Genomic DNA, 26048 nt, shown 5'->3' with positions numbered 1-26048 from the left:
ACATTTTTTATACCTGTAGTACCTTTTTCTCTTTCATTTGAAGTATAGGCCTATTTTGAACTCTTCCAAGTATCTTTTCACATTTCATAGTTTTTGCTTTAAGGAAGATTTATATTTGAGATATTATATTGAGAAATATAGAAGATATTAAGAAGAAAATTCCTTCTTATTCTTTTTATTGATTAAAAAAAGTTGCCATGAATAGTTGCCATGACTTCTGTAAAAGGTTTTTTCTGTATCTGTTGATACTTTTCTGTTTACTTTATTAAATCTATAGTTTCTTGTAGAGAGCCAGAACTTTGGAGAAGTGTACTTGAAAGAAATATACTTGAAACAAGGTATTAACTCAGAGCAATTGATGAGACACTGGTTATCTAATTTACATATGTACTTAGTACTTAGTATGGTGATATTATGGTTTTCTAAGTTCACATATGCATAGTGTGCTGTAATTATGTAATTGTAATAGAATGTATAAGGACCAACAAGGACTGGAAGAAAGACATTCTATCTCCCACCATCCTGGGGGCTCTCTTGCCTTCTGCATTCCTCCATTAAGACCAAGGCCCATCTGAAGGTCCTCCAGAAAGCTAGCCCAGCTCCAGGCGAAGGAGACAGACTGTGGCAGAGATAATAAAGACTTTGAACTTTATTCCTGACTACTCTTGTGGTAATTATTCTGCTGCAACCAATCCCCATTCCAAGTACTTCGAGAAAGCCAGCCAGAACATTACATTTCTAGAGAGCTAACCAGAATATTACAGTTTTTCAGTTGTTGAACCTAGAATGAATTCTACTTAGTTGTGATAATTTTTTAAAAAGCATTGTTAGTTGTTTAACATATGTTGGATTATTTGCCATCTAGAGGAGGGAGTCAGGGAAGGGGGAGAAAATTTGAAACAAAAGTTTTTGCAAAGGTCAATGTTGTATGTAGTGTTCTGGTTGGTTTTCTGGAAGTCTCTGGACCAGCCTTGTTTCAATAGTTAATCACCACAAGGATAGCCAGGTGTTAAAGTCCAAATCCTTTATTATCTCCTTCACAATTTAGTTTCCTTGCCTGGGGCCCGGGCTAGCTGTTGTGGAGGCCTTCCAGAGTCTTGGTTTCAGTGGGGGATGCAGGAAGATAGCCACCACAGTTGTGTGAGATGGAGTGAATCTCTCTCTGAGTCCAAGGGTTTATGCTCCATTCTTTAGCCACCACAAAGGTGGATGATGGAATGAATGTGTCTTTGAGACGAACCCTGGCTGAGTTTGTCCCAGTTTATATGCTCTTTTCCAATTACATTATCATAGGTGTGAATCTTGCAGAATAGGGGTTAATCTTTTAGAACTATATTAAGTACTAAGTTCATGTACTGAACTAGAAAACTTTTAATTACCATGCTAAACTAGGTAACCATTCCATTGAGTTAGCACTTTGTAAGAATCCTTGTTTCAAGTACAGAGTTCTGGCCCATAACACAATGTTGAAAAATTATCCATGCATATGTTTTGAAAATAATAAGCTTTAATTAAAGAAAAAGGAAAAAAAAGCATTGTTAGCTAATATTTTGTCATTTTCATTCATTTTCTAATTCATTTATAGAAACTATTAGCATGATCAGCCCATAGATACCTCCTTTAGAGATTTATATTTGTATGCTGTAATTTACATTTGTTAACACGTAGCTATTTTTGTCATGAATTTTATTAAAGGAATTTCTTTATATAGATAAGTTGAATTTTCCCCAGAGTTTAGATGTTTAAATCTTAGATTATGTAGTTTCAAAATCTGCAAAATTTGAAGGAATTAGCAAGTTTTTCATCATTTTCAAAATAAACTGATCTTTTAGAAGAAAAGTGGAAAATTATGAATCAGATTTTTAAAAATAACCACATAAGATCTAAATAGCATTTTCTGAATCAAAAAAAATGCCAACCTAAAAAACATGTTGTTTTTCTTTTTCTTGGCCATCTGTATTTTTAGTGTTTTACCTTTTTTTTTTTTCTTGTAGTTATGCTCCATGGTGTCCTGCTTGTCAGAACCTTCAGCCAGAGTGGGAAGATTTTGCAAAATTGGGGGAAGATCTTGGGGTTAATATTGCAAAAGTGGATGTCACAGAGCAGCCAGGTATGATTACTCCATTTTTATTTGTAGAGAGTTTTTCAACATTATAAGCATTTTACTGAACTGCTATATGGTTGAATGGTTTAATGAAATACTATTTGTTACATTATTAAAGTATTCATACATTATAGTTTGTCCACTTTTATTGAATAGTATTTGGAATGGTAGAATTCAGAATTGGAAGGTACCTCAGAAATCATACAGTCAAATAACTAATTTTTTAAAACTGAAGTTTATTAATAAATAATTGAAAAAATAAGGCCCACAGGCAACTAAATGAAAGCATTTAGATACTTAAAATAACTAACTTTCCCCCAAAAGGGAAGAATGTACAATAATTACAGTTAAATCTGAAGGAGAAAGAAAATTCCACAAGGTGAAATTCCTCATGATAATATTAATACCGGAGGACTCCAGTCCTTAACAGATTCAGCATTCTTTACCCATCAGCTTCCATGTGGTGTGGCAGAAGGATAAAGTAACATCCACTTTCTCTGAACTGTATAGAGACTTTTCCAAAACATATCCTCTCCCTACACCCTTAAAAAAGACACAGATTCAGCTACATGGAGCTGAAATGGAAAGAGGTAGGAAGACTGCAAATTTTCTGTCTTTTGACCAGGGATTTGAAACTCTGTCTGTAACACTGTCCCTCTCTGTTCCCAAAGCATCAAATGCCATACCAAGAAGAATGGGAACTGGAGGATTCAGGGCAGAGTACCAGCTGGCTCTGATGCTCTTTCCTCAGTGGATTCTCTACATAGCGACTAGACCTGCAAACCAGATATCCTTTAATACAAGGATACTGAGCCAACTTTACAACTTAGGCTTGGTATGGTACCCACCAGCAAAGGGAAAGGGATCATAATGTGAGTTGTTTAAAAAGTGTCAGAAAGAAAAAGACTGAAGCAGTAAAGATTTCAAGAGCATAAGTAGATTGATAAATAAACAGTTGAAATTCTAAAGAGTAGGTAGAATAATTTAGAAAATACAAAATGTTCTTAAAGATATACAAAGAGAAGTGAACTAAATATTTGATGAAATATAGAATCTTGTGGTTTCTTAGCAGAAAATGTAGAAGATTCAAGAAGAAATATTCCAGGGGTTAAGAAGAGAAATGAAATACATAAAAGAAGAAATTGTGAACGAATATTGTGTGAACTTAGAGCTCTCAATTGAGAATGAAAAAGACAAAAAACAATTCCACCCATGCTAAAGAAATAAGCAAGGAAAGAAAGATTAAGAAATTTGGAACACAAAAATATTGAAATGGAAAATATATCAAAAGAGAAACAAAAGGCAACAGTGTTCAAAGAATACTTACTTGAGTTCCATGCAAGCCATGAATACATATTTTTGAAACCAACATGTACAAAGATAATGTAGAAATTGCATATTTCCAAGAAGACTATGACCAACAAATCATTCTGAATACTACAATGCAGGAAATAATGCCAAAAAAAACCTGCTTGTAACTTCTCCATACAGACAGCAAGGCATCAATCTAGAGAATCTACAGGTTGCTTTGAGAAAGCACACACACACATATACTTCAAAACCCAAGCAGTAAGTCATTAAATCTGATCATTTTGATGTTAACACTTTTTGTAAATCACCAGGACAAAGATTTTCAAATGGGAAAGTAAGGAGTTTTTAATTCAAGATCATTTTGTAGTCATGACAAACTGCAGGAGAATAGGACAAAACATTCTCCAAAAAAAGAATTCAAGCTCGCAACTCAGAATGCCATCTGCCTTGCAAATCTGAGGCTAATGATTAATTGGGGGGTGGGGGGAAAGGGAGAATATTTAAGAAGGGAAGAATTTCGAGTCTTCTTAGAAAGAAAAAAGGGGGCAGCTAAGTGGGGCAGTGGATAGAGCACAAGCCCTGAAGTCAGGAGGACTTGAGTTCAAATGTGACCTCAGATACTTAACACTTGGGCAAGTCATTTAATCCCAGTTGCCTCAGCAAAAAAGAGAGAAAGAAAAAATAAGCAGAATATTAAATTTCTAAATACTCCAAACAATAGAAACCTTTAATAGGTAAATAAAACTGTTTAAACAGTAAATAATAAAAACACAATCACCTCATGTTTAGAAGTGTATTTTTCTTTTAGTTAAAAGGAAGAGACTGTTCAAGGAATAAAAAAATGATTATGAGAATTCAAGATATCCGTGAAATAGATGAAGAAGGAAGAGCAGAATTGAAGCACTGTGCTGATTTTATTTTTTCTTTGTCCATGACACATAGTAAACATTTTGTAAATTTTTATTGATTGATTGGGGTCCCTTCAGTAACCAGTGTGTTTTGTGGTATAGAATCACAGAATAGGAGGATGCATAAAGGGGGAAAGGAGAGAGAGGGAGTATGGAAATGTGTAGTGCATCCTTACTGAATTCCTAGGAGAATAGTGAAGGAATGGTTATTCCTACTATCTCCTAGCAAAAGAAGAGGGATTCAAGAAGCATGGAAGATATAGTATTAGGGTCCCAAAGTATATGTGTGTCTTACATTGGAAGATCTGCTTTAAAAAAAAAAAAACTCATGGATTAAAAGATATAGTATAACTATTATGGAAGATGAGTACTTCATGATTGGTTTAATTTGAGGAAAGCTAGTACATTGAGAGGTTATCATCATGGCAGCATCCTGATTGAGAAGAAGGAATGTATGATTTCCTAGGACATATAGCACCAATCATGATTTTGGGAACAGAGGGAGGACGCATGAAACCCAGAGATAAGATCATATTGGCTTCTGTGAAGAAGACCTTATAGTAAAGTGTGACAATAAAATAGGTTCAAGAGACAAAGTTTCTGGGTAATTTAGTCACTTTATTAATAAAGCCAGCAATTACTATTAAAAGGTTGGTCATTTGGCAATTTGGCTGTTTTTATAACTTTCAGAAAGTAGGTATACCTAAGGGATGGCAGGCAGCTCTGATTGGATAGCCCAATAGGAAGTGAGCCATATTAAAATGGGGGGCTGAGAGTGGTGTCATGTCAACAATGGACAGACTATATTTAGACCATTCCCAGCCTTCAGCTTTCCCTACAAAAAGATTTCTCCACCCAAATTAGAGGTGTTTAATCTTTTTTTTTTTTTTTTTTTTTTTTTTTTCTGAGGCAATTGGGATTTGTGACTTGCATGGGATCACACAGCTAGGAAGTGTTAAGTGTCTGAGATCAGATTTGAATTCAGATCCTCCTGACTTAAGGGCTGGTGCTCTATATGCTGTGCTACCTAGCTCCCCAAGTATTTAATTTAACCTTACTTTAGATTAAATTAGGTTGGATGGGGTCTGACCAGGATTGAGAAGAGTTAATTGAATCATTATTATTATCAGTAATGTCTCTTCAAGAGACTGAACTTGGAACTTTTAAAAAATCAGTACTTTAGAAGAAGGGGATAACTCTGGATCTCTCCAGATTATTGGTTATTCTTTATCATTTCTCAGAAGGTAGGGAACAAGACTGGACCACATGATACAGGCAGTAATTTCTGCTTTGTGGCACTGCCTTTTTCAAATAAAGAGGAAGATTTGTCTTGAGAGAAAGATTTACAAAAATAATAAATGTAAGAAGTTAGAAGAGAAGGCATATTTTGAATAAACTATTTACCCAAGAAGTAAAGAAAAAGACAAAGAAATCAATAATTTGAGGGGGAAAAATCCAAATTAAGATAAACATAAAAACACATGCAGAAAGGAGCAAGGGAAATGATATTCTGTGAAGAATCAAATAGCATCAAAATACTTGAAATAGAACTAATTGCAGAGAGAGAGCACTGATTTATAAAAAAAGATTGATGCACATATATATGTTAATATATGTGCATATATACATATATCTATATACAATACATTTTATATATAACTCATTTGGAATGCATAATAAAGATAATGGTTTTTATGGTTTCTTTATGATATAGTTTTCATTTTCCCATCAATATTATGAATTTTTAGTTCTGTTTTGACTGGTAATAGAATTGTAACTCCTACTTTTTTCATTTCATATGATGTATAATAAATTTTGTTCCAGCTTCTCATTTTGATTCTGCATGGTTTTAAAATATACAGAAAACTGAATGTGTTTTTTTTTCATTTACATAAAGGGTTAGGCTTAATATTTTCCTTAGTTTCTTTCTAGCTTTAAATATGTAAAAAAATTTAATATTTCTAAATTATATGTAATAATCATAAAATACACTGTGCATGATAGTATACTCTTAGTAGTTTAATGTGACACAAAATACACATGCATGTGCATACACACATAATACATATCCACTAAAGAAAGAAATTGAGGAAATAACTAAGCTAAACATGAAAGTATTTCTTTTATTACTTGGGTATAATAAATAGAATTCACTATAAAAGATGATTACATGAAATAAGCCATATAGACAGAATTAATGGGATGAGAAGGGAGGCTGCTTATCAGAGAAAAAAAATTTTTTTTTTTGCATCATAGAGTCAACTATATAGACAACTTACAAAAATGTATGCTCAGAAGCCATTCTCCTTTAAATAGGTCAAAGAATATGGAGAAATAGTTCTAAAAAGGAGGACTGCCAACTCTCAAGAGCCATATGAAGAAGTGCTCCAAATTACAGATACCAATGAAAATAAAAATTAATTAATTAATATCAGTGAAATTAATAATGAAAATTATCAGTAATTTGTAATAAGTCTCTTCATTCAGTAAACTAGTATTTATAAAGTGCCTATCGTATGACAACCACTGTATTAAGTGTTCAGGATACAAAGAAAGGCAAAAAAGTAGTCCCTGTTTTTGATCTAATAGGAGAGACAACATGAAAACAGCTATGTATAAACAAGGGCATATTCAGGAAATTTCTTTTTTTTTATCAAAGCTTTTTATTTACAAAACATATGCATGGGTAATTTTTCAACATTGACCCTTGCAAAATTTTCTGTTCCAAATTTTTCCCTCCTTCCCCCACCCTCTCCCCTACATGGAAGGTAGTCTAATACATGTTAAGTATGTTATTATATATGTTAAATCCATTATATGTATACATATTTATACAGTTATCTTGCTGCTCAAGAAAAATAAGATCTAGAAAGAAAAAAAACTTGAGACAAAAAACAAAATGCAAGCAAACATCAACAGAAAGAGTGACAATGCTATATTGTGGTCCACACTCAGTTCCCACAGGCCTCTCTCTGGAATATTTTAAGAGGAAGGAAACTAAGAAGTAGAAAAGCCTTTTTGTAGAAGATAGTACTTCAGTTGAGTTTTAGGGAAGTAGGAGGTGGAGATATTGAAGAAGAGTTTAGTAGACATGGAGAATAGGGAATGAAAAATGCTAGATATCAGGAGATAGTGTCTCATGCAAGTACCAGTAATGAGGCCAGACATCATTAGATTGTAGAATACAGATAGGGAGTGGGAGGAATGTAAAAAGCCTAGAAAAGTATAAGGGGGTGAGGTTATGAAGAGTTTTGAAAGTCAAATAGTAGATATTCTATTTCATTCTGTGGAGGTGCTAGGGAGATACTGTAGTTTATTGATTGAGGGAGGGGAAAATATTATTTTACTTGTACATTTTGATAATCTGACAGCTGAATGGAAGTTTTTCTAGAAAGTCTAGAGAGACTTTTGGCAGGCTGGCCAAGCAGAAGGTATAGGTAAGTAATAGGTAAGATGATGAGAGCCTGTATATGTTCTGTTTAAGATAGAAATGACAGAACTTGACAATTGATTGAATATGGAGATGGGAGGAAATAAGGAATAAAGGATGATACCTAGATATCAAATCTTGGTGATTAGGTGGATGATATCCTAGACAGAAATGGGGACATTAAGAAGGGGGAGAATTTGGGGGGAAAATATTGGCTTCTATAGCCATAATAGGAGACTAAGAAGGAATAGTTATAAAGGAGAATCCAGGTAAAATAATATTATGCAAACTTAGATCTGAGAGTATTAAGTAAGGATAAGAGGGTAATTGACAAAGACTGCAGAGATATAAAGAAGAATGAGGATTGAGAAAAGGCCATTAGATATGGTTATTGGTGATTTTGGAGAGAGCCATTTTGGTTGGATGATAAGTTCAGGAGCCAGATTTAATGAGCAAGTGAAGGGAAAGGAAGTGGAGGTACTTATTGTAGACTGTCTTCTCAAGAAATTTAGATGAAAGAGAGGAAAGATATTAGCTAGGAGGGGATGGATGAATGAAGTAAGGTTTTTTAAATTTTTGTTTTGGATTTTTTGGGTGATCGAGATATGAGTGTGTTTGCAGGCAGTAAGGAAGCAGTAAATGGTGAGTGATTGAAAATTAGTGGGAATAGGGAAGATAGAAGAGGTAATCTTCTGTAGAAAAAAAGATGGCATGTAATGACTTTTGCATTTGGTAAGATTTGCTTTCATATCCATCAATTTCATAAAAAAAAATACAAATGGGAGTAGTCGATATTAGGGTAATGTGACACAGTTAATAGAATGCTGGGCCTGGAGTTAGGAGTTAGGATGACTCATTCCTGAGTTCAAATATGGACTCAGACACTTACTAGCTATGTGACTGAGCAAGTTATTTCACTCTTTGCCTCAGTTTTCTCATCTGTAAAATGAATTGGAGAAGAAATGGCAAACCACTCCAGGATCTTTGTCAAGATGGGGTCGCAGAGTCAAACATGACTGAGAAAAACTGAACAAGTCAGTGTTGGAAGGCCTGTGGAAACAGAGAACATTAATGCACTCCTGATGGAACTATGATTCGGTTCAAATCTTCTGGAAAAGAATTTGGAATTAAGCTAAGAAAGTGTCTTAAATTACCAATATCATTTGATCCAGTGATCTTACTGCTAGCCATATAAGCCTGAAGGAGACTGAATAATAAAAAAGGTCTCATATATAGCAGAATATTTATAGCTTTAACTTTTGTAGTGGCAAATAATTGGAAACAAAACAGATACCCATAATTTGGGGAATGGATAAACTCATTGTAGTACATGAATATAATGGAATATTGTTTTGCTTTAAAAAACAATAGAGTCAATAAACATAAGCTCTGAAAGACTTAGATGAATTAATTCAAAGTGTGGAGTAAGCAGAATCACAAAAACAAAGTTACAACATAAATGGAAAGAACAAAAAAAAAAAAAAATCAAAACTGAATATAAAGAAATTGTGCCAAAGTTGGGAGCAAAGACGAGCTATGAGAAGATATCTCATTTTTAGTAAAAGTAAAGAACTATGGGAATAGAACACTGCATGTACTCTGAGACTTAATTTGTTGATAAGCCTTGTTAAAAATTTTAATTGTTTGATTTTTTCCTAAAGAAAGGGAAATAACATAATTGGAAATGTAGATAATATAACAGGTATAAGAATTATTTAAAATTTAAGAGAAGCATTTGCAAATGAAAAATGATATACATTTAGCCTGAGAAAGTCTATTGATGTATCTCTTTCAGAATTTTTTATTATATTTTTCAAGCCTAAATATTTATTTACAGGTCTCAGTGGTCGGTTTATCATAACTGCACTTCCCACTATCTACCAGTAAGTACTTGAAGATGGGGTTTTTTGTTTTGTTTTGTTTTGATTATATTGCTGTGATAAATTCCAAGTATGAAATCTCATTATCAAAACATATGAACATTTATTTTACTTCCAGTAGAATCTTAGTTTCCTCGAACACTAAAAGCTTCAATTACCTTATCATGTCTATAGAACATGTATAGAACAAATATAAGAGGCTAAAATACAATTCTTCCTGCCTCTAGGGCTGACTCTATCCACTAGATCACACTGAAATTTAGACCTTCAAATTTAGTTTTTGGTTCATGTATAATAGAGAAAATCTAGGAATCTAAATTCAGTAAAGCATTATTTTATCTTCGGACCTACTGGTAATTTGGTTTTCTCTTAAAAAAAAATCAAATTAATCAGTGATTATTTTTTTCCCATAAAACCAGCTCCTAGTTTTGTTTATTGTTTTAATTTTACTTTCAATTTTATTAATCTCCTGTTTGATTTTCAGAATTTCTTTTTTGGTGTTTAATTGGGGATTTTAAATTTGTTTTTTTTAGATTTTTATTTTTATATGCTTAGTTCATTAGTCTGTTCTTTTCTCTCTTTTATTGATGTATGTGTTTAGAGATATAAATTTTCCCCTAAGTATTGATTTGGCTGCAACCCACAAATTGGTATGTTTTTTCATTTTTGTCATTATTTATTTTTATAATCTATCTATCACCTATATGTAGATAACTCCCATATTTATAAAACTATCTTTGGTTTTTTTCTGAGCATTAGTCCTGCATCATAAACTACCTAGTGAATATTTCCAACTGAATGTCTTGTAAGCTTCCAAGACTCATTATGTTCTTTTTCTTTCTAGTAAATTTATTTTTAATACACATTACTTTATGAATCATGTTAGGAGAGAAAAATTCAGAACAAAAGGGAAAAACCATGGGAAAGATTTAAAAACAAAACAAAACAGAAAAAAGAAGTGAACATAGCATGTGTTGGTTTACATTCAGTCTCCTTAATTCTTTTTCTGGATTCAGATGACATTTTCTATCCAAAGTCTATTGGTATTGTTTTGGATCACTGAACCACTAAGAACCAAATCTTTCATAAGTTGATCATTGCACATTTTTGCTGTTATTGTGTACAATCTATTTCTCGTTCTGTTTGTTTCGTTTTGCATCATTTCATGTAAACCTTTCCAGGCCTTTCTAAAATTGGCTTGTTCATCTTTTTTTAATAGAACAATAATATTCCATTATCTTCATATACCATGGCTTGTTCAGCCATTCCCCAATAGATGAGCATCTACTTAATTTCCAATTCTTTGCTACCACGTTTTTGCACATGTGGGTCCTTTCCCTCCTTTAAGCTTTCCTTGGTACACAGACCCAGTAATGGCACTGCTGGGTCAAAAGATATGCACAGTTTTATAACCAATCTGCAGGCCTAGTACGTCCAAAGCAGACCTCATATTTTCCTAAAAATCCATTTCTCTTCATAATTTTCCTATTTCTGGAGAGGCTTTCATCATCCAGTCATCCTTAACTCCTCATATCTCATATCCAATTAGTTGTCAAGTTTTTTCATACTTTTTCTAGAACATTTCCTCCATCTTTTCCCCTTTGCTTACTCATGTCACTATCAGAATTCAGGTCTTTATCACTGTTAGTTGGCTTGTTGCTAAAAACTGCCTAATTTGTCTCCCTGTTTCTACTCTCTCCCCAATAACCCATGTTTCTTCATATAATTGCTGGTTTGTCACAGTCTCGCTTAAGAATCTTTAATAGCTAGCTTTTTGTTGTTTTTAGAAAAAATGTAGACTTCTCTGTTTTGTAGTTAAAACTCTTTTTGCTATAATCTTTTTTCCAGGCTTATTGTATATTATTTCCCTTCATACATTGTTCATTCTAGGCTAGTCTGCTTATTATCTATTCCCATACATGATGTTCTGTCTTCCATCACCATAATTTTGTATAGGATATTCTCTCTTTCTGGAATGTTCTTCCTTTTCACTTCTATCTCAGAATTTCTAGCTTCCCTCATTTAAAAATCTACTCAAATGCCACTTCTTTTTTTTCTCAATAATATTTTATTTTCCCAAAACATGTAAAAATAGTTTTCAAAATTCATTTTTTATAGGAGTTTGAATTCCATACCTTTTCTTCTCCCTTCCCAAGAGAGTAAACAATCTGATACAGACTAGTCATTTTAAACATGTTTCTATATTTGTCATGTTGTGAAAGGAAAAAAAAACAAAAAGTGAAAATAATATGCTTTGAACCTCCATATTTCTCTCTCTGGAATTGTCTTGGGTCATTGCATTGCTGAGAAGAGCTAAATCTATCATAGTTCATCACATAACTTGCTGTTCTTGTGTACAGTATTCTGGTTCTGCTCACTTCATTCAGCAACACTTCATATGCGTCTTTCCAGCCTTTTCTGAGATCAGCCTGTTTATCATCAAATGCCATACCTTAAAACCTATCCTAATTGATCTTGAAATGATTAGTTGATAAAATAAGTGATATAATAAATCCAATGAGTGTTTTATGAGAAGGAAGAGATCATTATGAGCTAGAGTGATTTTATGAAACTTGAAGGATGAAGTATTGGTTGGCATGACAAACATGCTAGATTAGTTTGAGCAATGGCATTGTTGACATAGTTTTTTTTTTTTTGTTTTGTTTTGTTTTTGTTTTTGTTTTTTGGTGAGGCAGTTGGGATAAACTGACTTGCCCAGGATTACACAGCTAGGAAGTGTTATGTATCTGAGGCCACATTTGAACTCAGGTCCTCCTGACTTAAGGGCTGGTGCTCTATCCACTGTACCACCTACCTGCCTCCTGATGACATTGTTTTGAGCTCAATATAATATAACATGAAATTATTTTAGTGGTAGCAGGAATTTATGTAGGAAAGGAGTGAAAAAGATATTGAATAGAGCATCAGGCCTTGAACATAAGAATGAGTTTAGACTGCCCTATAGGTCATTGGTTGTCAGCCTCTAAACAGCCTCTAATCAATGGAACTGATCTGGTTCCTCTAACTTAATTTCAATTCATCAGCCAGGTATTATTATCTTTTTGTGACTGTGATTGTGAAAACATAATAAAGTATTCTTTAGTGACATCATTGTAAAATACTTGTATTTTTCCATGAAAATATCTCTTTGTATTTGTCACACTCATATATATTCTCTTTGTATTCTTGTCTGTTACTTTTACTGTGTTTCCTGACCTTTTTTCCCACTTTGAATTTATTTCAGTCTCTTATGTGTATCATGCCAAATCTTTCCAAAAATCTGTCTTGGATGGAACTTCACAGATCATATACTGCAATATGTACCTAAATAGGAATCCCCTATATCCCTTTTAGATTAGAAAATAAAGTTAGTCTGTCATAGCCTGTTTTTGTTGAAAGTATACCTTCTTTATGATTCCCAAATTCTTTTAATGTTAGTAACTTTATTATTTTTCCATGTTTGCTAATATTAAAGAGACTTTTAAAAACATTATTTTCTTGGAACAAAACAAGCATTTCCATAACAAGTACAATAAAAAAGATGATTGCACATGAAACTGTAAATCTGACATGTACAACTTGCTATTCCTGAAAATTTACAACAAAGTTAGTATGTAAATTTCTTTTTTTTTTCCTTTTTTCTTTCCTCATCTACTCACTTCTCCTTTCCCCCATCTCCCCAAGATAACTACTATTAGACACAAATAGATAAGTATATGTATAAAATTATGCTATATATACTAATATTTATCAGTTCTTACTATGGATGCAGATAACATCTTTCTTCATATTTCCTTTATTTTTAATTTGTATATTTGTAATATTCAAAATGACTTAGTTGTTCAAAGTTGTTTTTAAAACAGTATTGCTGTTACTGTATACCAGTGTTGCTTAAACTTTTTCTACCCAGGACCTCTTTTCACCCAAGATTTTTACTTGACCTTGTATATATAGATATATAAAATAGATATACAAGTCAAACATTTACTGATAATAAATCATGAAGAAATTTCTTTTAAAAGCACTTCTTTGGTGTACATAAAATTGTATTGTTAAAGATGAAACTAATTTGTATACTAATGAGATGGATGTGCTTGTTTATTTTTACATAAAGAATTAAATCTTGGCAGAATATTCAGTTATGCAATCCCATATGGAGTTGGAATCTACAGTTTAAGACGCTTTGCTGTATACAGTGTCTTCTTGGTTTTGTTCATTTTGCTCTTTATCATTTTGTGCAAATCTTTACCTGTCTTTCTAATAAGATCAGTAAGCTCATTTCTCATGGTATAGTAGTTCTTCTTTTTCTAAAATATAATGGTTCTCTGGGAGCAGGTTTCTTGGGGAGTTTCTGGAGGCAACCTTAGTTTCAGTTCAAAGTAATAATCACTCTAAATGCAACCAGCTGGATAAAATCCAACTGTTTATTTTCTCCTTCCAAGTCTTATCTCTTTCCTTGGGCCTGGTTAATTTTCTTAGAGGCCTTTCTCCCTCCTTGGTTCCAAGAGCTCTTGCAGCTTCTTTTAGCTCTTCCAACTGATGCTCCCCTCTCAATCTTTTCAACTGAATTCTTCTCGCTGAGCTCAGCTGTTTTTATGCTCTTTTAGAGGTGTAAACTCAAAGGTTGACTCCTCCTCTGAGAGTGGAAGTATGGGAGGTTTAAATTTGGATATCTCACACTGAACCCTGAAATCTCCCAAACATGTGAGCTAATGTGTGAACTCTCAAAGGTGTTAACTTAAGCATTGTTTCTATCAATATTAGTGTCTTAACACCTTGTGAGAATTTGCTCTAATGTGTGAACCAATAAGCATTGTATCAATTCCATTGAGTTAACACTAGGATTCTAACAAGTAGTATTCCATCATAACCATACACCACAACTTATTCAGCCATTTCCCAATTGATGGAGATTTCTGCAGTTCTTTGCCACCACAAAGAGAGTTGCTATCCCAATCACATACAAGGTTATAATTACTATTTGTGTTTTTCCCCCATCTAATTTTTAGTCACTATTTTCACTCAGCCTTTTTAAGCTTTCTTTATCTCCTTCCACTCTCCACTTCATCTACTACTCTGAGAATCTCTTCACTCCCTAATTTTAATTCACAAACTCTCTAAAAGTCCTTCTCCTTCCTCCTCCTTGTTTTCTCCATTGCACATGTTCACAAGACTTCTACAACTTTCCAGACATACACTTTCCTTTTCAACTCAGATGAAACTAAGGTTCTAACATTTCCAAGCCTTACAACCCAACCTGTTTGCTCTATATTAGTCCTTCCTTTTTTGTGCCCAGTTTTTATAATTGCTTCTTTTTCTTTCTACCCAATTTTGTTTTTTAGTTATCCTATGATATATAACTCAGCCCCAATTTTTCTTTCAAACTACCTTAATAATAATGACAGTTTTAAGAATACTGATAACATATATATGTATATATATATACACACACACATACATGTATATATATATATGTATATATATATATATAAAATAATTAAACAATTTAATGAGTGCCTTATAATTTCTTGTGGATCTTTTATATGTAATTTTTTTATTGACTTCTGTTTTTTTTGTTACAAATAACTGAAAATCTTTCAGTTTATCAGATCTCCATTTTTTTTTTTTCATTCAGAATTACATTCATCTTTACTGGGTAAGTTATTCTTAGAGACAACTCCAGTTCTTTTGCTATTTAAGTTTGTTCCAAGGAACAGCCAAGTGGTGTTGTAGATAGAGCACCAACCCTGAAGTCAGGAGGACTTCAGTTCAAAGGAGGACTTAAGTTCAAATCTGGCCTCATAAACTTAACACTTCCTAACTGTGGGATCCTAGGCAAGTCACTTAACCCAATTGCCTCAGGGGGAAAAAAAAAGATAAAATGTTCTAAGACCTGTGTTCTTTTAGAATAGAAGCCATTAGAGATCTTGTGAGATCCTGACTGCATTTCCACAATATTTAAATTGTTTTTTTTGTTGTTGTTGTTTACTACTATATATTGTCCTTAACCTGGAAGTTTTTGAAACTTGACGGTTTCATTTCTGTGATTTTCTCCTTCCCTCCTCCTCTCCCTCCCCCCCAATCTCTTTTAGGTGGTGAATGGTAGATTTATTATTATTATTATTATTATTCCTACTTTATTCTCTTATAACTTCAGGGCAGTTTTCCTTAATAAGTCTTGTAATATTGTATCCAGATTCTTTTTTTTTAATCATAATTTTCAGGTAGTCTAGTAATTTCTTATCTCTCCTATAATTGTGCTCCAGATAAATTGTTTTTCAAATGAGATGTTTTAGATTCTATTTTTTTATTTATTATTTTTTGGTTTCTTATGATGTCAGTCTATTTCTCTTTCCCAGTTTTAGTTTTCAAGGAGTTATTTTCTTCCTAAGATTTTGTACCATTTTTTTTTCAGTTGGTTGACTTTCTTTTCATAATTTTCTTGAATTGATTTTATTATTTTACCTAATTTTTACTTGATCTTTTTTACTTGATTTTTAAAATTCCTTTTTGAGTTCTTTCAAGAACTCTTTTTGAGCCTGTAACCTTTTGAAGTTACTCTTTGGTGTAGGAGTGCTATTTTTTTTTTTTTTCATCAAACTATCTTCTTCTGAATATGAACCCAGAACTTTTCCAACAAAGTATCTGTCTTCAGTCAGATTTTTTTTTCTTTTGCTTACTCATTTTTATTTTGTTTTTTTAGCACCTTATTATTATAATCAAATTTTAATTTTGAAGTGTATGTAATATTGCCTTAGGCTTTAGGTCTTCCTTACTGTTATTTCTTGAATTCCTGTCTAGGGGCTCAACTTCAGGGACTCTTTTTCCCTAAGTTATGGTTAGGGTCATGCTGTCCCCAAAATGTTATTGCTTCTTGTGGTACCATATTCACTGGGCATTTGTTTTTGCTTTTTCTTGCTTATGGCCACTACCTGGAATCACTTCTTGTTAGTACTGCTAGGCCTGACCTTTGTAAATAGTAGGGAGTCCTTCAGTTTTAACCTCATTCAGTCATGCTGATCCTTAGATGAAAGTTTGTGAGGTAAAACGTTCATGGAGTGAAAGTTCCAGAGGCTGTCAGGTAAAAGTTTGTGAGGTGAAATTTTTTGAGAGGTAGAATAAAGTGAAAGTTGAGGTGAAATTTATTGAGCCCTAACAGTATTGCTCCACAGCCTGCCTACACTCAAGCCAAACCTCAGTCCCTGCAGGCCTTATCTTTTCTGAGGTCCTTTCCAGTTATCTTACGAGAACAACTGCTTTACCCCTTTATTTTTGCTGCTGTACATTCATTTCATGAATTTTTCATTTCACATTTCATGGTGATTTTCTGTCTGCGGAGAAAATCTGGAGAGCTTGGAAATTTCTGATTTACTCTGCCATCTTCCCAGAATACCCCACACCTCTCTACCTTTGTTATTTTGATTAGCTTATTTATAGAGACTTGCTAAATTTCTCATAAATTTCTTCTTATTTAATTTTGATTTTCTATAAGTTTGATGCTCCAATATTTTATTCTCATGATGTGTGTAATACTAATACATTGGAGCATAGGAAGACTTCATGGGTTTTTTCCTTGTGGCACATGTTCATAATTTTACTGACTAAAGTATTAGTAAGAGTAATGGTATTATTGAAGTCTGATTTAAGAAGAAAGTTTATTGCTTCTTATTTATATTTTCAACTAAAATGTTGTGAGTAGAAAATGATCAAAGGGATATATTTATGTACTACTAATAACTTTGAATGTTTTAATTCAGTGGGGAAAAAAGATAAATATGGAAACAAGTATCATTTTGGCTTTTTACTTGAGACATTACTACACAGCAGCTGCACTTCTATGATTGGAATCTGATATCTTTTTTCTTTTTTACATAGCTGTAGAAATGGAGAATTTAGAAGATATCAAGGCCCCAGGACTAAAGAGGACTTCATAAATTTCATAAGTGACAAAGAATGGAAAAGTATTGAACCTGTTTCTTCTTGGTTTGGGCCAGGTTCTTTTCTGTAAGCATTTTTAAATTTTTATCCCTTCATTTTAGATTTTAAAGGATTTGTGACATTGAGTATTGTAAATTTGGGGAAGGGGAATTTGCTATCTATATGAAAAAAATATTAAATTTTAGTTTAAAATTTAGGCTTCTAAAGTTTTCAGTTTCCTCTTATAGTGTAATAGGAGTTGGACAATTCAATTGACAAAACAAGAAAATTGACATTCTCTAAAAGTGACTTCACTTTGTTTTGAGAAACAGCAAAAGAAAAGTGCCTGTAAAGACTAGTTTATAATAACTAGGGTGATGTAGGTATGCGATATAATCTTAAAAGACGTTGTAAAATGTATTTTCATTATGATATATAGAGCAGTCATATTTCTTTTCACTAAAGAAGCAAAATTTTTTGGTAGGAGAATGTGAAGTGAGGACTGGTATAAAGTCATTTTTAAACATGGATTATTCTGGGAATAGAATTTAGTCTGAATATGGAGGCTAATTGTATGTTTTATGAATCTGCTGCTGATGTTATTATGATTTGACATAGTGAAAATGAGGAATATTATTAACAAAATAGAGAAAGCATTTAAAACTTTTTGTCAAATCTTATGTTCTCTGGGGTTGGAGGGAAAGGAAAAATATATAATCTTTGATAGACTCTTACTTAAAATACACATATAATATGCATGCACACACATTTGTCTTGAATTTTAAAATATGCAAAAAATGACCTAAAGGAGCTACCCACAAAAACAAAGAAATTTTTCTATTTAGGATAAGTGAGATGTGGTCAAAGAAAACAAATCTCTTTAATATATGGAGAAATTAGATACCAATAATTTGTCAATGATTGCATGTTCATCTGTAGACAGTTCTGTTTCAGTATAAATTCAGGAGACTTGCCAACTTTGAATAAAATACTCTAACTTACATGAATTGATGCTAAGTGAAATGAGCAGAACCATGACATCATTATATGTGGCAATAGCAAGATTATATGATGGACATGACTTTCTTCAATAATGACATAATTCAGGCCATCTCCAATCATCTTGTGATGAAGAGAGCCATCTGTACTGAGAGAGAGGACTGTGGGAACTGTGTGGATCACAACATAGTATTTTCACTCTTCTTTTTTGATTGTTTGCTTGCATTTTGTTTTCTTTCTCATTTTTTTCCTTTCTGATCTGATTTTTCTTGTGCAGTATGATATAAGTGAAAATATGTGTAAAAGAATTATAAACATGTTTAGCATATCAGATTATTTGCCATGTAGGGAAAGGGGGTGGGGAGAAGGGAGGGAAAAAATTTGAAACATAAGGTTTTTCAAGAGTGAATATTGATATACATACATATATTTTGAAAATAAAAAGCATTATTTAAAAAAATAAAAAATATTTTAATTTGTCATATTGAACAAATTTATGTTTTTTAATTACATTATATCTCTTATTTTTAGGATGAGCAGTATGTCGGCTCTTTTTCAGCTATCTATGTGGATTAGGGTAGGGGCTTAAGTCTCGTTTCAGCTTTAAACATTTTGTTATTTTGTTGAAATAACCAGTTTCTTAGTTTACTCTTTTTATTCTCTTTGAAATTTAGACTTGCCATAACTATTTTACAGAAGATCTTAAAATGCCTGTTTGGGGATCTTATGCCATTTTTGCCTTAGCAACTCTCTTCTTAGGCCTTATATTAGGACTTGTGAGTATACCTTTTTTCAGATTAATAGCAAAATGAATTTATAAAACTTACGAAGTAAAGCTTGAGTTCCTTGTGACTAGATGCTCTGATTTCTCCTTTTTTTTTTTTTTTTTTTTTTTTGGTTACAGATTATGGTATTTGTGGCAGACTTCCTTTGTCCTTCAAAAAAAAATAAATCACAGCAATCTCCCTATTCAAGTAAGTACATTTTTAAATTAATTTAAACTCTTTGAGAGTTTTGTTATATCCTGTTAATTAACTGACATACTAAAGTATTATAAAATCCTAGGTTGGAAATATTTGGTCTTAATCTACTCTTCAGCCATTTTTTAAAGCTTATTTATTATTATTATTTAGTTACTTATTATTTAAATTATTATTTAGCTTTTTTAGAAGTAGGTCAGAAGCTAAAGAACTAGATGGGCTCAAATATCTATTAAACAATATACTGTTTACCTCCAAATTCCATGATTGAAAATATCCAAGGTAACTCATCCCCTCCAAAGCCTGAAAGACCTATTGATAAGGCTGAATCATTAGTCCCAAGAGATCCTAATTTCACTCTTTTCCTCCTTCACTATTTCCCTGCCTTTCCAGACAATAAGTAATTTTTTCCCTAAGACTATTATAATTATTCACAATCATTTTCACTTTCTTGGAAGATGAGATGGAAGGACAAATAAGTTTAATAAATAGGAACATTTACTAAGTAAGGGCCTGAAGTGGAAAAGCACCCCAAATAGGACCATGAGAAACATAATCTTGAATCTTTGTAGTTAGAAGTTTATTATTAATTCTTCACTCCCTAATGCAGATAGTATTTTTACATCCCCAGATGTGTTGTTCTGAAAAACTTAAGACCTTGACAGCTTGATAAACTTAAAGAAATACTGCTTATTGCTGTCTGGGAATGACCCCTTAGAGTGATAAGTTTTTGCCTCCTGTTTAGAATAGAAATTCCTTTATTATGACAAATGTATTAAGAAACATTTTGATGTCTCTCTGTTTTTTCTATAAATATATGGTCCTGAGGCCACTCATTACTGACTCCTCCCATCTTGGTGTTGGGGGATCAGTCCTGGCCAATAATAAACACTCTTAAAACTTCATTATTTTGGCTGCCCTGTTTTTCCCTCTCCTGGTACACTTCAGGTTATGCCTGGAAAAAAAGGCATATTTCCAGTAACATTGTTGGCCCCTCTATTTAGAAGGTATCTCTTGTCCAGACTTCATTAGGGACCTCGTAAAAGAACTCATCCTTCAACTGATGGATATCTCTTTGTTCTCAGAGAGAATGCCTTGGAATTAGGGTTGTTGCTGTTTTAAGTTACTTAATAGTTTTGGGTTCAACATTTTTAATGAGTTATTGACAAGCTATATTGTTTTCAGAAGGTATATAAATCAACATGTCATAATTAGGATTGGGTAAAGAATCTGAAATTAATTTGCAACAAATAAGTGTGATATAGTAGTTAAGGATATATGAAGGATTGTCATGTGAAAAAAATACTTAGACTACCTGCCATCAAGAGGAGGGAGTCAGGGGAAGGAGGAGAAAATTTGAAAAAGAAGGTTTTTGCAAGGGTCAAAATTACCCATGCATATGAATTGTAAATTAAAAGCTTTAATTTAAATAATAATAATAATTTAATTTAAAAAGAAAAAGAAAGGCACTTAAAATTTCCCAGGGCCGTATTCACTGTGTCATCTAGCTGCCCCTGCCTTTTTTGGGTACACAAATGTTTGTTTTTCAAATAAATTCCCCTTTAAACACAAGGAATGAAATCTAAATCTTCATAAAGAAGTATTCAAAAAGAAACCCTTCCATTATATTATGTGTAATTATTGTGTCCTTGGTCACTACTGGCATTTACTGTTTTAATATCACAAACAAAGACATCGGTTATTTAAAAATCATAGTACTAGATTTGTAATTCTTCTTCTGGGACCAGTTCTACACTAATCTGCAGTGTTTAAAATTTTATATCACCAAATTGAAACAAGTTTAAGGTGTGGAACAGTTGTGCATTAAATACAAAAGCAAATAAAATTGTAAGATATAGTCAAGTACTTAACGAATATAGGTATTTTTTCCATCATTGTAGATTCTTGGATAATATGCTATGAGTGCATCCCGGGAACCAATGTAGATAGAATTATAAATTTTATTGTACACGTCTCTGAATTTTCTGGCTGGATGAAACACACCCTGAATACAGTATTGCAATATTCTACTTGGTCCAATAGCAACTCTTAGGCTTTCCAGAGCTCCCATAATTGTTTAAATAACATGGGGAGGTATTTCAAATACATTAGGCCAAGTAGGTAATTCAACAAATGATTAAAAGAATCTTCACAACCATATGCGTAAACCCCAAAAGACATGTGCTGCATTGCTGCACTGACAGTCTATATACAAGATCTCTGTCCATCAAAGCATTTTTTTTTCATTGCTATCTTCTTTAATTTCACCTCGAATTTTATGGTAGCCAGGGTAAATTTTTTACAACATTATCCCTTGCACTCACTTCTGTTCTGATTTTCCCCCTCCCTCCCTCCACCCCCTCCCCTAGATGGCAAGCAGTCCTATATATGTTAAATATGTTGCAGTATATCCTATATACAATATATGTATGCAGAGCTGAACAGTTCTCTTGTTGTACAGGGAGAATTGGATTCAGAAGGTAAAAATAACCCGGGAAGAAAAATAAAAAATGCAAATAGTTTACATTCATTTCCCAGTGTTCTTTCTTTGGGTGTAGCTGCTTCTGTCCATCATCATCAAAGCATTTTTAAGTAATGGTGATACAGGTTAAATATCATCTTTTCTCTTTTCTTCAATGTATTCAATCAAGAAAGAAAGTGATTTTAAAACACCATTCTATACTTTTGGTCATTGAATGTCTTTAAGCAGAAACTGAATGACTACTTGGAATAGTATTCTAGAATGCACCAGCCCTTTCAGAAAATGTGAATCTTATTTTCCTTCTTGTAAGGCGCTGAGGCTTGAGTTGATGCACTGAGGTCCCAAGCAAATGACGCTAAATAGTAATAGGACCATACTCTATTAATATATATGCTTGGAGAAAGAATGGACCCCGTCCACTCTTTGTGCAAGTCCTGATATGTTGTATAGGAAATGATGACTTTGGTGGGTGGAGGCAGAGGGGCAGGGAGAGAGGCGGAAAGAGACTGCTAGCTGGTTCCTGTCGCAGCTTCTCACATTGCTAGCATGATCCCCCTTCACCTCTGTTGGCTGGCTTCTTGTTGCAGCTGCTCACATTGCTATCGCAATCCCCCTTCACTTCCGAACCCCCTTCACCTCCGACCCTTCTTCATCTCCACAAAGAATAAAGATCGAAGATTTTCCCTTAACCTGAATTCTTGACTCCGGCTAATTTTAAATGTTCCTGACTCTGGCTGATTTTAAATACGCAGTCATCACACTTCTTGTATTATTTCTAGTTCTATTTCATTCTAGGCATTGAAAACATTCATGTTGTACATTGAAAACATCCAAAGAGTTTATAATTTTTTGCTGTTGGAAGTCTAAACTCTTGATGAATAGGAATTGAGGCAATATAATTGCTTATAAATTTTTATTTTACTTTGAAAATCTTTAAATTATTTAATAAACTTTCTTACAATTCATTTTGTTTCTTAAACCGTGTGTGTTTTGTTTTTTTGTTTTTTTTTAAGAAAAAGTCCTGCCAGAATCTGCTCATCTTTTTAAAAAATTGGAACAAGAACAAGAGGCAGATGAAGATCATTCAGATGATGAATTGGAGAATCATTCATCAAGAAAAGACTTTTCACAGACTGCAATGAGACAGCGCATCGTCAATCCTCTTTCAGTAGTGGATAAATTTTAGTTTTCTTAGTTAATTTAAGTTATTGTTTTGACAAAACTATGAAGAATGATAATTAACTTTTTGGTTTGAAATAACTGACATGTACATTTGTAGCAATTAGATATTTTTAAACAGTTTACTTTTTTAAAAAAATAATATTGTCAGCTGGAATGGAAAGCTAAAATAGACTTTGAAAATAGTTTGGTGGCTCACCCAGTTCCTCAAAATAGAAAAACCTGATTTCAAACAATTTGATAGATGTCTCTTTTTCTTTAATTATAATTTATTTTTTAAGTGTAAATTGAAAATTATAGGTCCACTGTATTACCCTTTGGGGTTATTTAAAGAGTTTATGCTAATTAGTTTCATTTTAAGAGAAAACATTCATTATTTATATAAAATTCAGTTTCATTTTTGGAAAAAAATTAAGCAAAACTCTTCACCTTAAGTGAGAATTTTTCTTAATGTCTTGTAAGAAAATATATTTCACAATAAACTTTGATCTTTTATAGTGATGTAGGCCTAATTTTGCTCATATCTATGTTAATGTTAATAAAAGTGATTGCTTTTAATTATACTACTTTCTGTAAATGATAACAATTAACAATAGAAACTTAGCAATCATAAGTTCTATTTTTATAATGTCTTAATTTCATCTAATGTCAACAATCATGGCTTTTTTTTGGGTTATTTTATGTAAAGTTAAAGTATTCCCTTCTGCACAAAATCTATTTATTTGCACATTTTCTTACATCTGAAATTTTATTTTAACTCCATTACTTTACTCAGAATGAATCAGTTCATTTCCTGTGACTTTAAAGATCGATTTTCTTAGTCTGTGATCCTGTGATCTTTTGGAAGTGAAGTAAACATTTTTCATATTATTTGGGATTTGAACAATTATTTTGTAGAAAAACAGTATTTTGAATTTCACATGATTCAGGAATTAACATAGAAAAATCTTTTTATAAATATATTTTTAAAAATGGAAATTTGCTTTTGTGCAAATGAAAATATTGAAATATGCTTAAAATTTTAGCATTGTCTATTAATAATTGATAATCGCTCAAGTAGTCCTTTGTTCAATTAAATTACTTTTGATAAAAAAATAAAAATTGCTGATAATTTGATATCCGAACTACTTCAAAGCAAACAACTTTTTAAATTTTAAACTATTCAAAAAATATTTTGTAACATTTAGCTGTTTAATAATTAGGAATTATTAATGGTAGCTAGCCAAAAAAGCTCCCAAACCCAAGGTTCTCTACTCATATTGGAAAAAAAGCATTTTATATCTAGTAATTTTGATATATTTTTGTCTTCATTAAAGAAAATTTTTAATTCATTTTTGCCAAGTTTAATATATTTTGTCACAGAGTTTTTAAAATAACATTTCCAAGTTTTTGAGAAAAAGAGCTATACTCATACTTTAGAGAGTTGGAACCTAGAAAATGTGACTTAGAAAATAAAGATACAGGGAAGACCAAAACTTGTGATAAGCTACCAGAGAAAAATACCTTAAGAGTTCTTTCAAAAACATGTGCTTTCTTTTTCATGTGCTTACAGTATCTTCTTTCTTTATATAGTCCTAACATGAACTCAGTAATTTTTTGTTCAATATTGTTTAAAAGGATTTTCTTTTAAAATAATGAATATTCACAGACTAAAGCCTCCTGAATTTCAAAAAATGACCTAATATTTGATGTGACACTGTGTTTAAAAATTTGTTTAAAAAAACAAAAACAAAACCTGTCTACAAATTTTTCTAAACAAATGAAATTTTTTTATTTGTATACTAACAAAATAAAACTAATGGATTTGTATTTGTATGAAATGTTCAAAGTAATATGCATTTATATTTGTTGGGGAAGGGTTATTTTATTTTTTAATTACATCCTATTTTTGTATGGTTGTTTTTTTTTTTTTCTTTGTAAACCATTTTGTTCTTAATGGTGCCTGGTGAAAGGGTGCAAGATAGTTGGTTATAGTTAAATCTTTACTTTATAATGATTAGAATCATCGTGATTACTGTGGAATGGAAATAGCTTTATTTTTCTTGATCTTGTCCCTACTAAGAAACCAACTTCACAGCTGACGATGATTTCTAAAAGCTATGTTTTTTGTCTCTGATATTTTTATATTTTCCAAATAATTTTATGCTAACTGCATTATCTTAATATTTTAAAATTAAATTTTATTTCTTTTTTACAAAGATTTATCTTCTCTTCTTCCCACCTTTCATTGACAAAACAATGAAAAACAAAACACATTTTATAAGCATATATAGTCAGGCAAAACAAATTTCCAAATTGACCATGTCAAAAAAAAAAAAGTTTGAATCTGGACTCCTTTGTCTACAAGTATATTGCATGTTTCATCATCATTCCTTTGGAATTGTGGTTGGCCTTTGTGTTCCCTGAATTTTTCAAAGTTGTTTATTTTGATAATGTTGTTACTGTATAAGTAATTTTCTTGGTGCTTTTCACTTCACTTTATAGTCATATAAGTTCCTCAGATTTCTCTCGAGCCGTACCTTTAATCACTTCTTAATGTATAGTAATATTCCTTTATATTCACATACCTGCTCAGTCATTTCCCCAATTGGTGGACATCCCCAATTCCCAATTCTTTTTAACCACAAAAAAAAACTTCTTATAATTTCTTTTGTACTTATGTCTTTTTTCTTTCTTTGATCTTGTGATTTCCTAGTTTTTGCCATTTTATTCAGCAACTTTTGTCCAAAAGTGAATTTTTACTTCAGTAGCTAGGATTTTTGGTTTTATTAAACATTATCTACACGTTTGCTTTTGGATATTGTGTACTTAGTTGGTTACTACTAGCCAAATTCTGTTTTTTAATTAGTAACAGATTG

At 32.2% G+C, this 26048-nt stretch overlaps 1 protein-coding gene across 1 annotated transcript in view; it reads left to right on the top strand.

The window, feature by feature from the left end:
- The window catches only part of TMX1 (thioredoxin related transmembrane protein 1), a 38847-nt gene extending 13009 nt beyond the window's left edge, over nucleotides 1-25838 (top strand). Inside the window, exons 2-8 of the mRNA XM_051978048.1 lie at nucleotides 1995-2110; nucleotides 9591-9636; nucleotides 17509-17637; nucleotides 19081-19126; nucleotides 19224-19325; nucleotides 19454-19523; nucleotides 23025-25838. Coding sequence (XP_051834008.1) covers nucleotides 1995-2110; nucleotides 9591-9636; nucleotides 17509-17637; nucleotides 19081-19126; nucleotides 19224-19325; nucleotides 19454-19523; nucleotides 23025-23197 — 682 coding nt within the window. The 3' untranslated portion in view covers nucleotides 23198-25838. The remainder of the gene's footprint in view (nucleotides 1-1994; nucleotides 2111-9590; nucleotides 9637-17508; nucleotides 17638-19080; nucleotides 19127-19223; nucleotides 19326-19453; nucleotides 19524-23024) is intronic.
- The last annotated feature ends 210 nt before the right edge of the window (nucleotides 25839-26048 follow it).

The sequence above is a fragment of the Antechinus flavipes genome, chromosome 2 (assembly GCF_016432865.1).
Source record: "Antechinus flavipes isolate AdamAnt ecotype Samford, QLD, Australia chromosome 2, AdamAnt_v2, whole genome shotgun sequence".
NCBI classification, from domain to species: Eukaryota; Metazoa; Chordata; class Mammalia; order Dasyuromorphia; family Dasyuridae; genus Antechinus; species Antechinus flavipes.
This window is presented reverse-complemented; position numbering and strand designations above follow the sequence as displayed.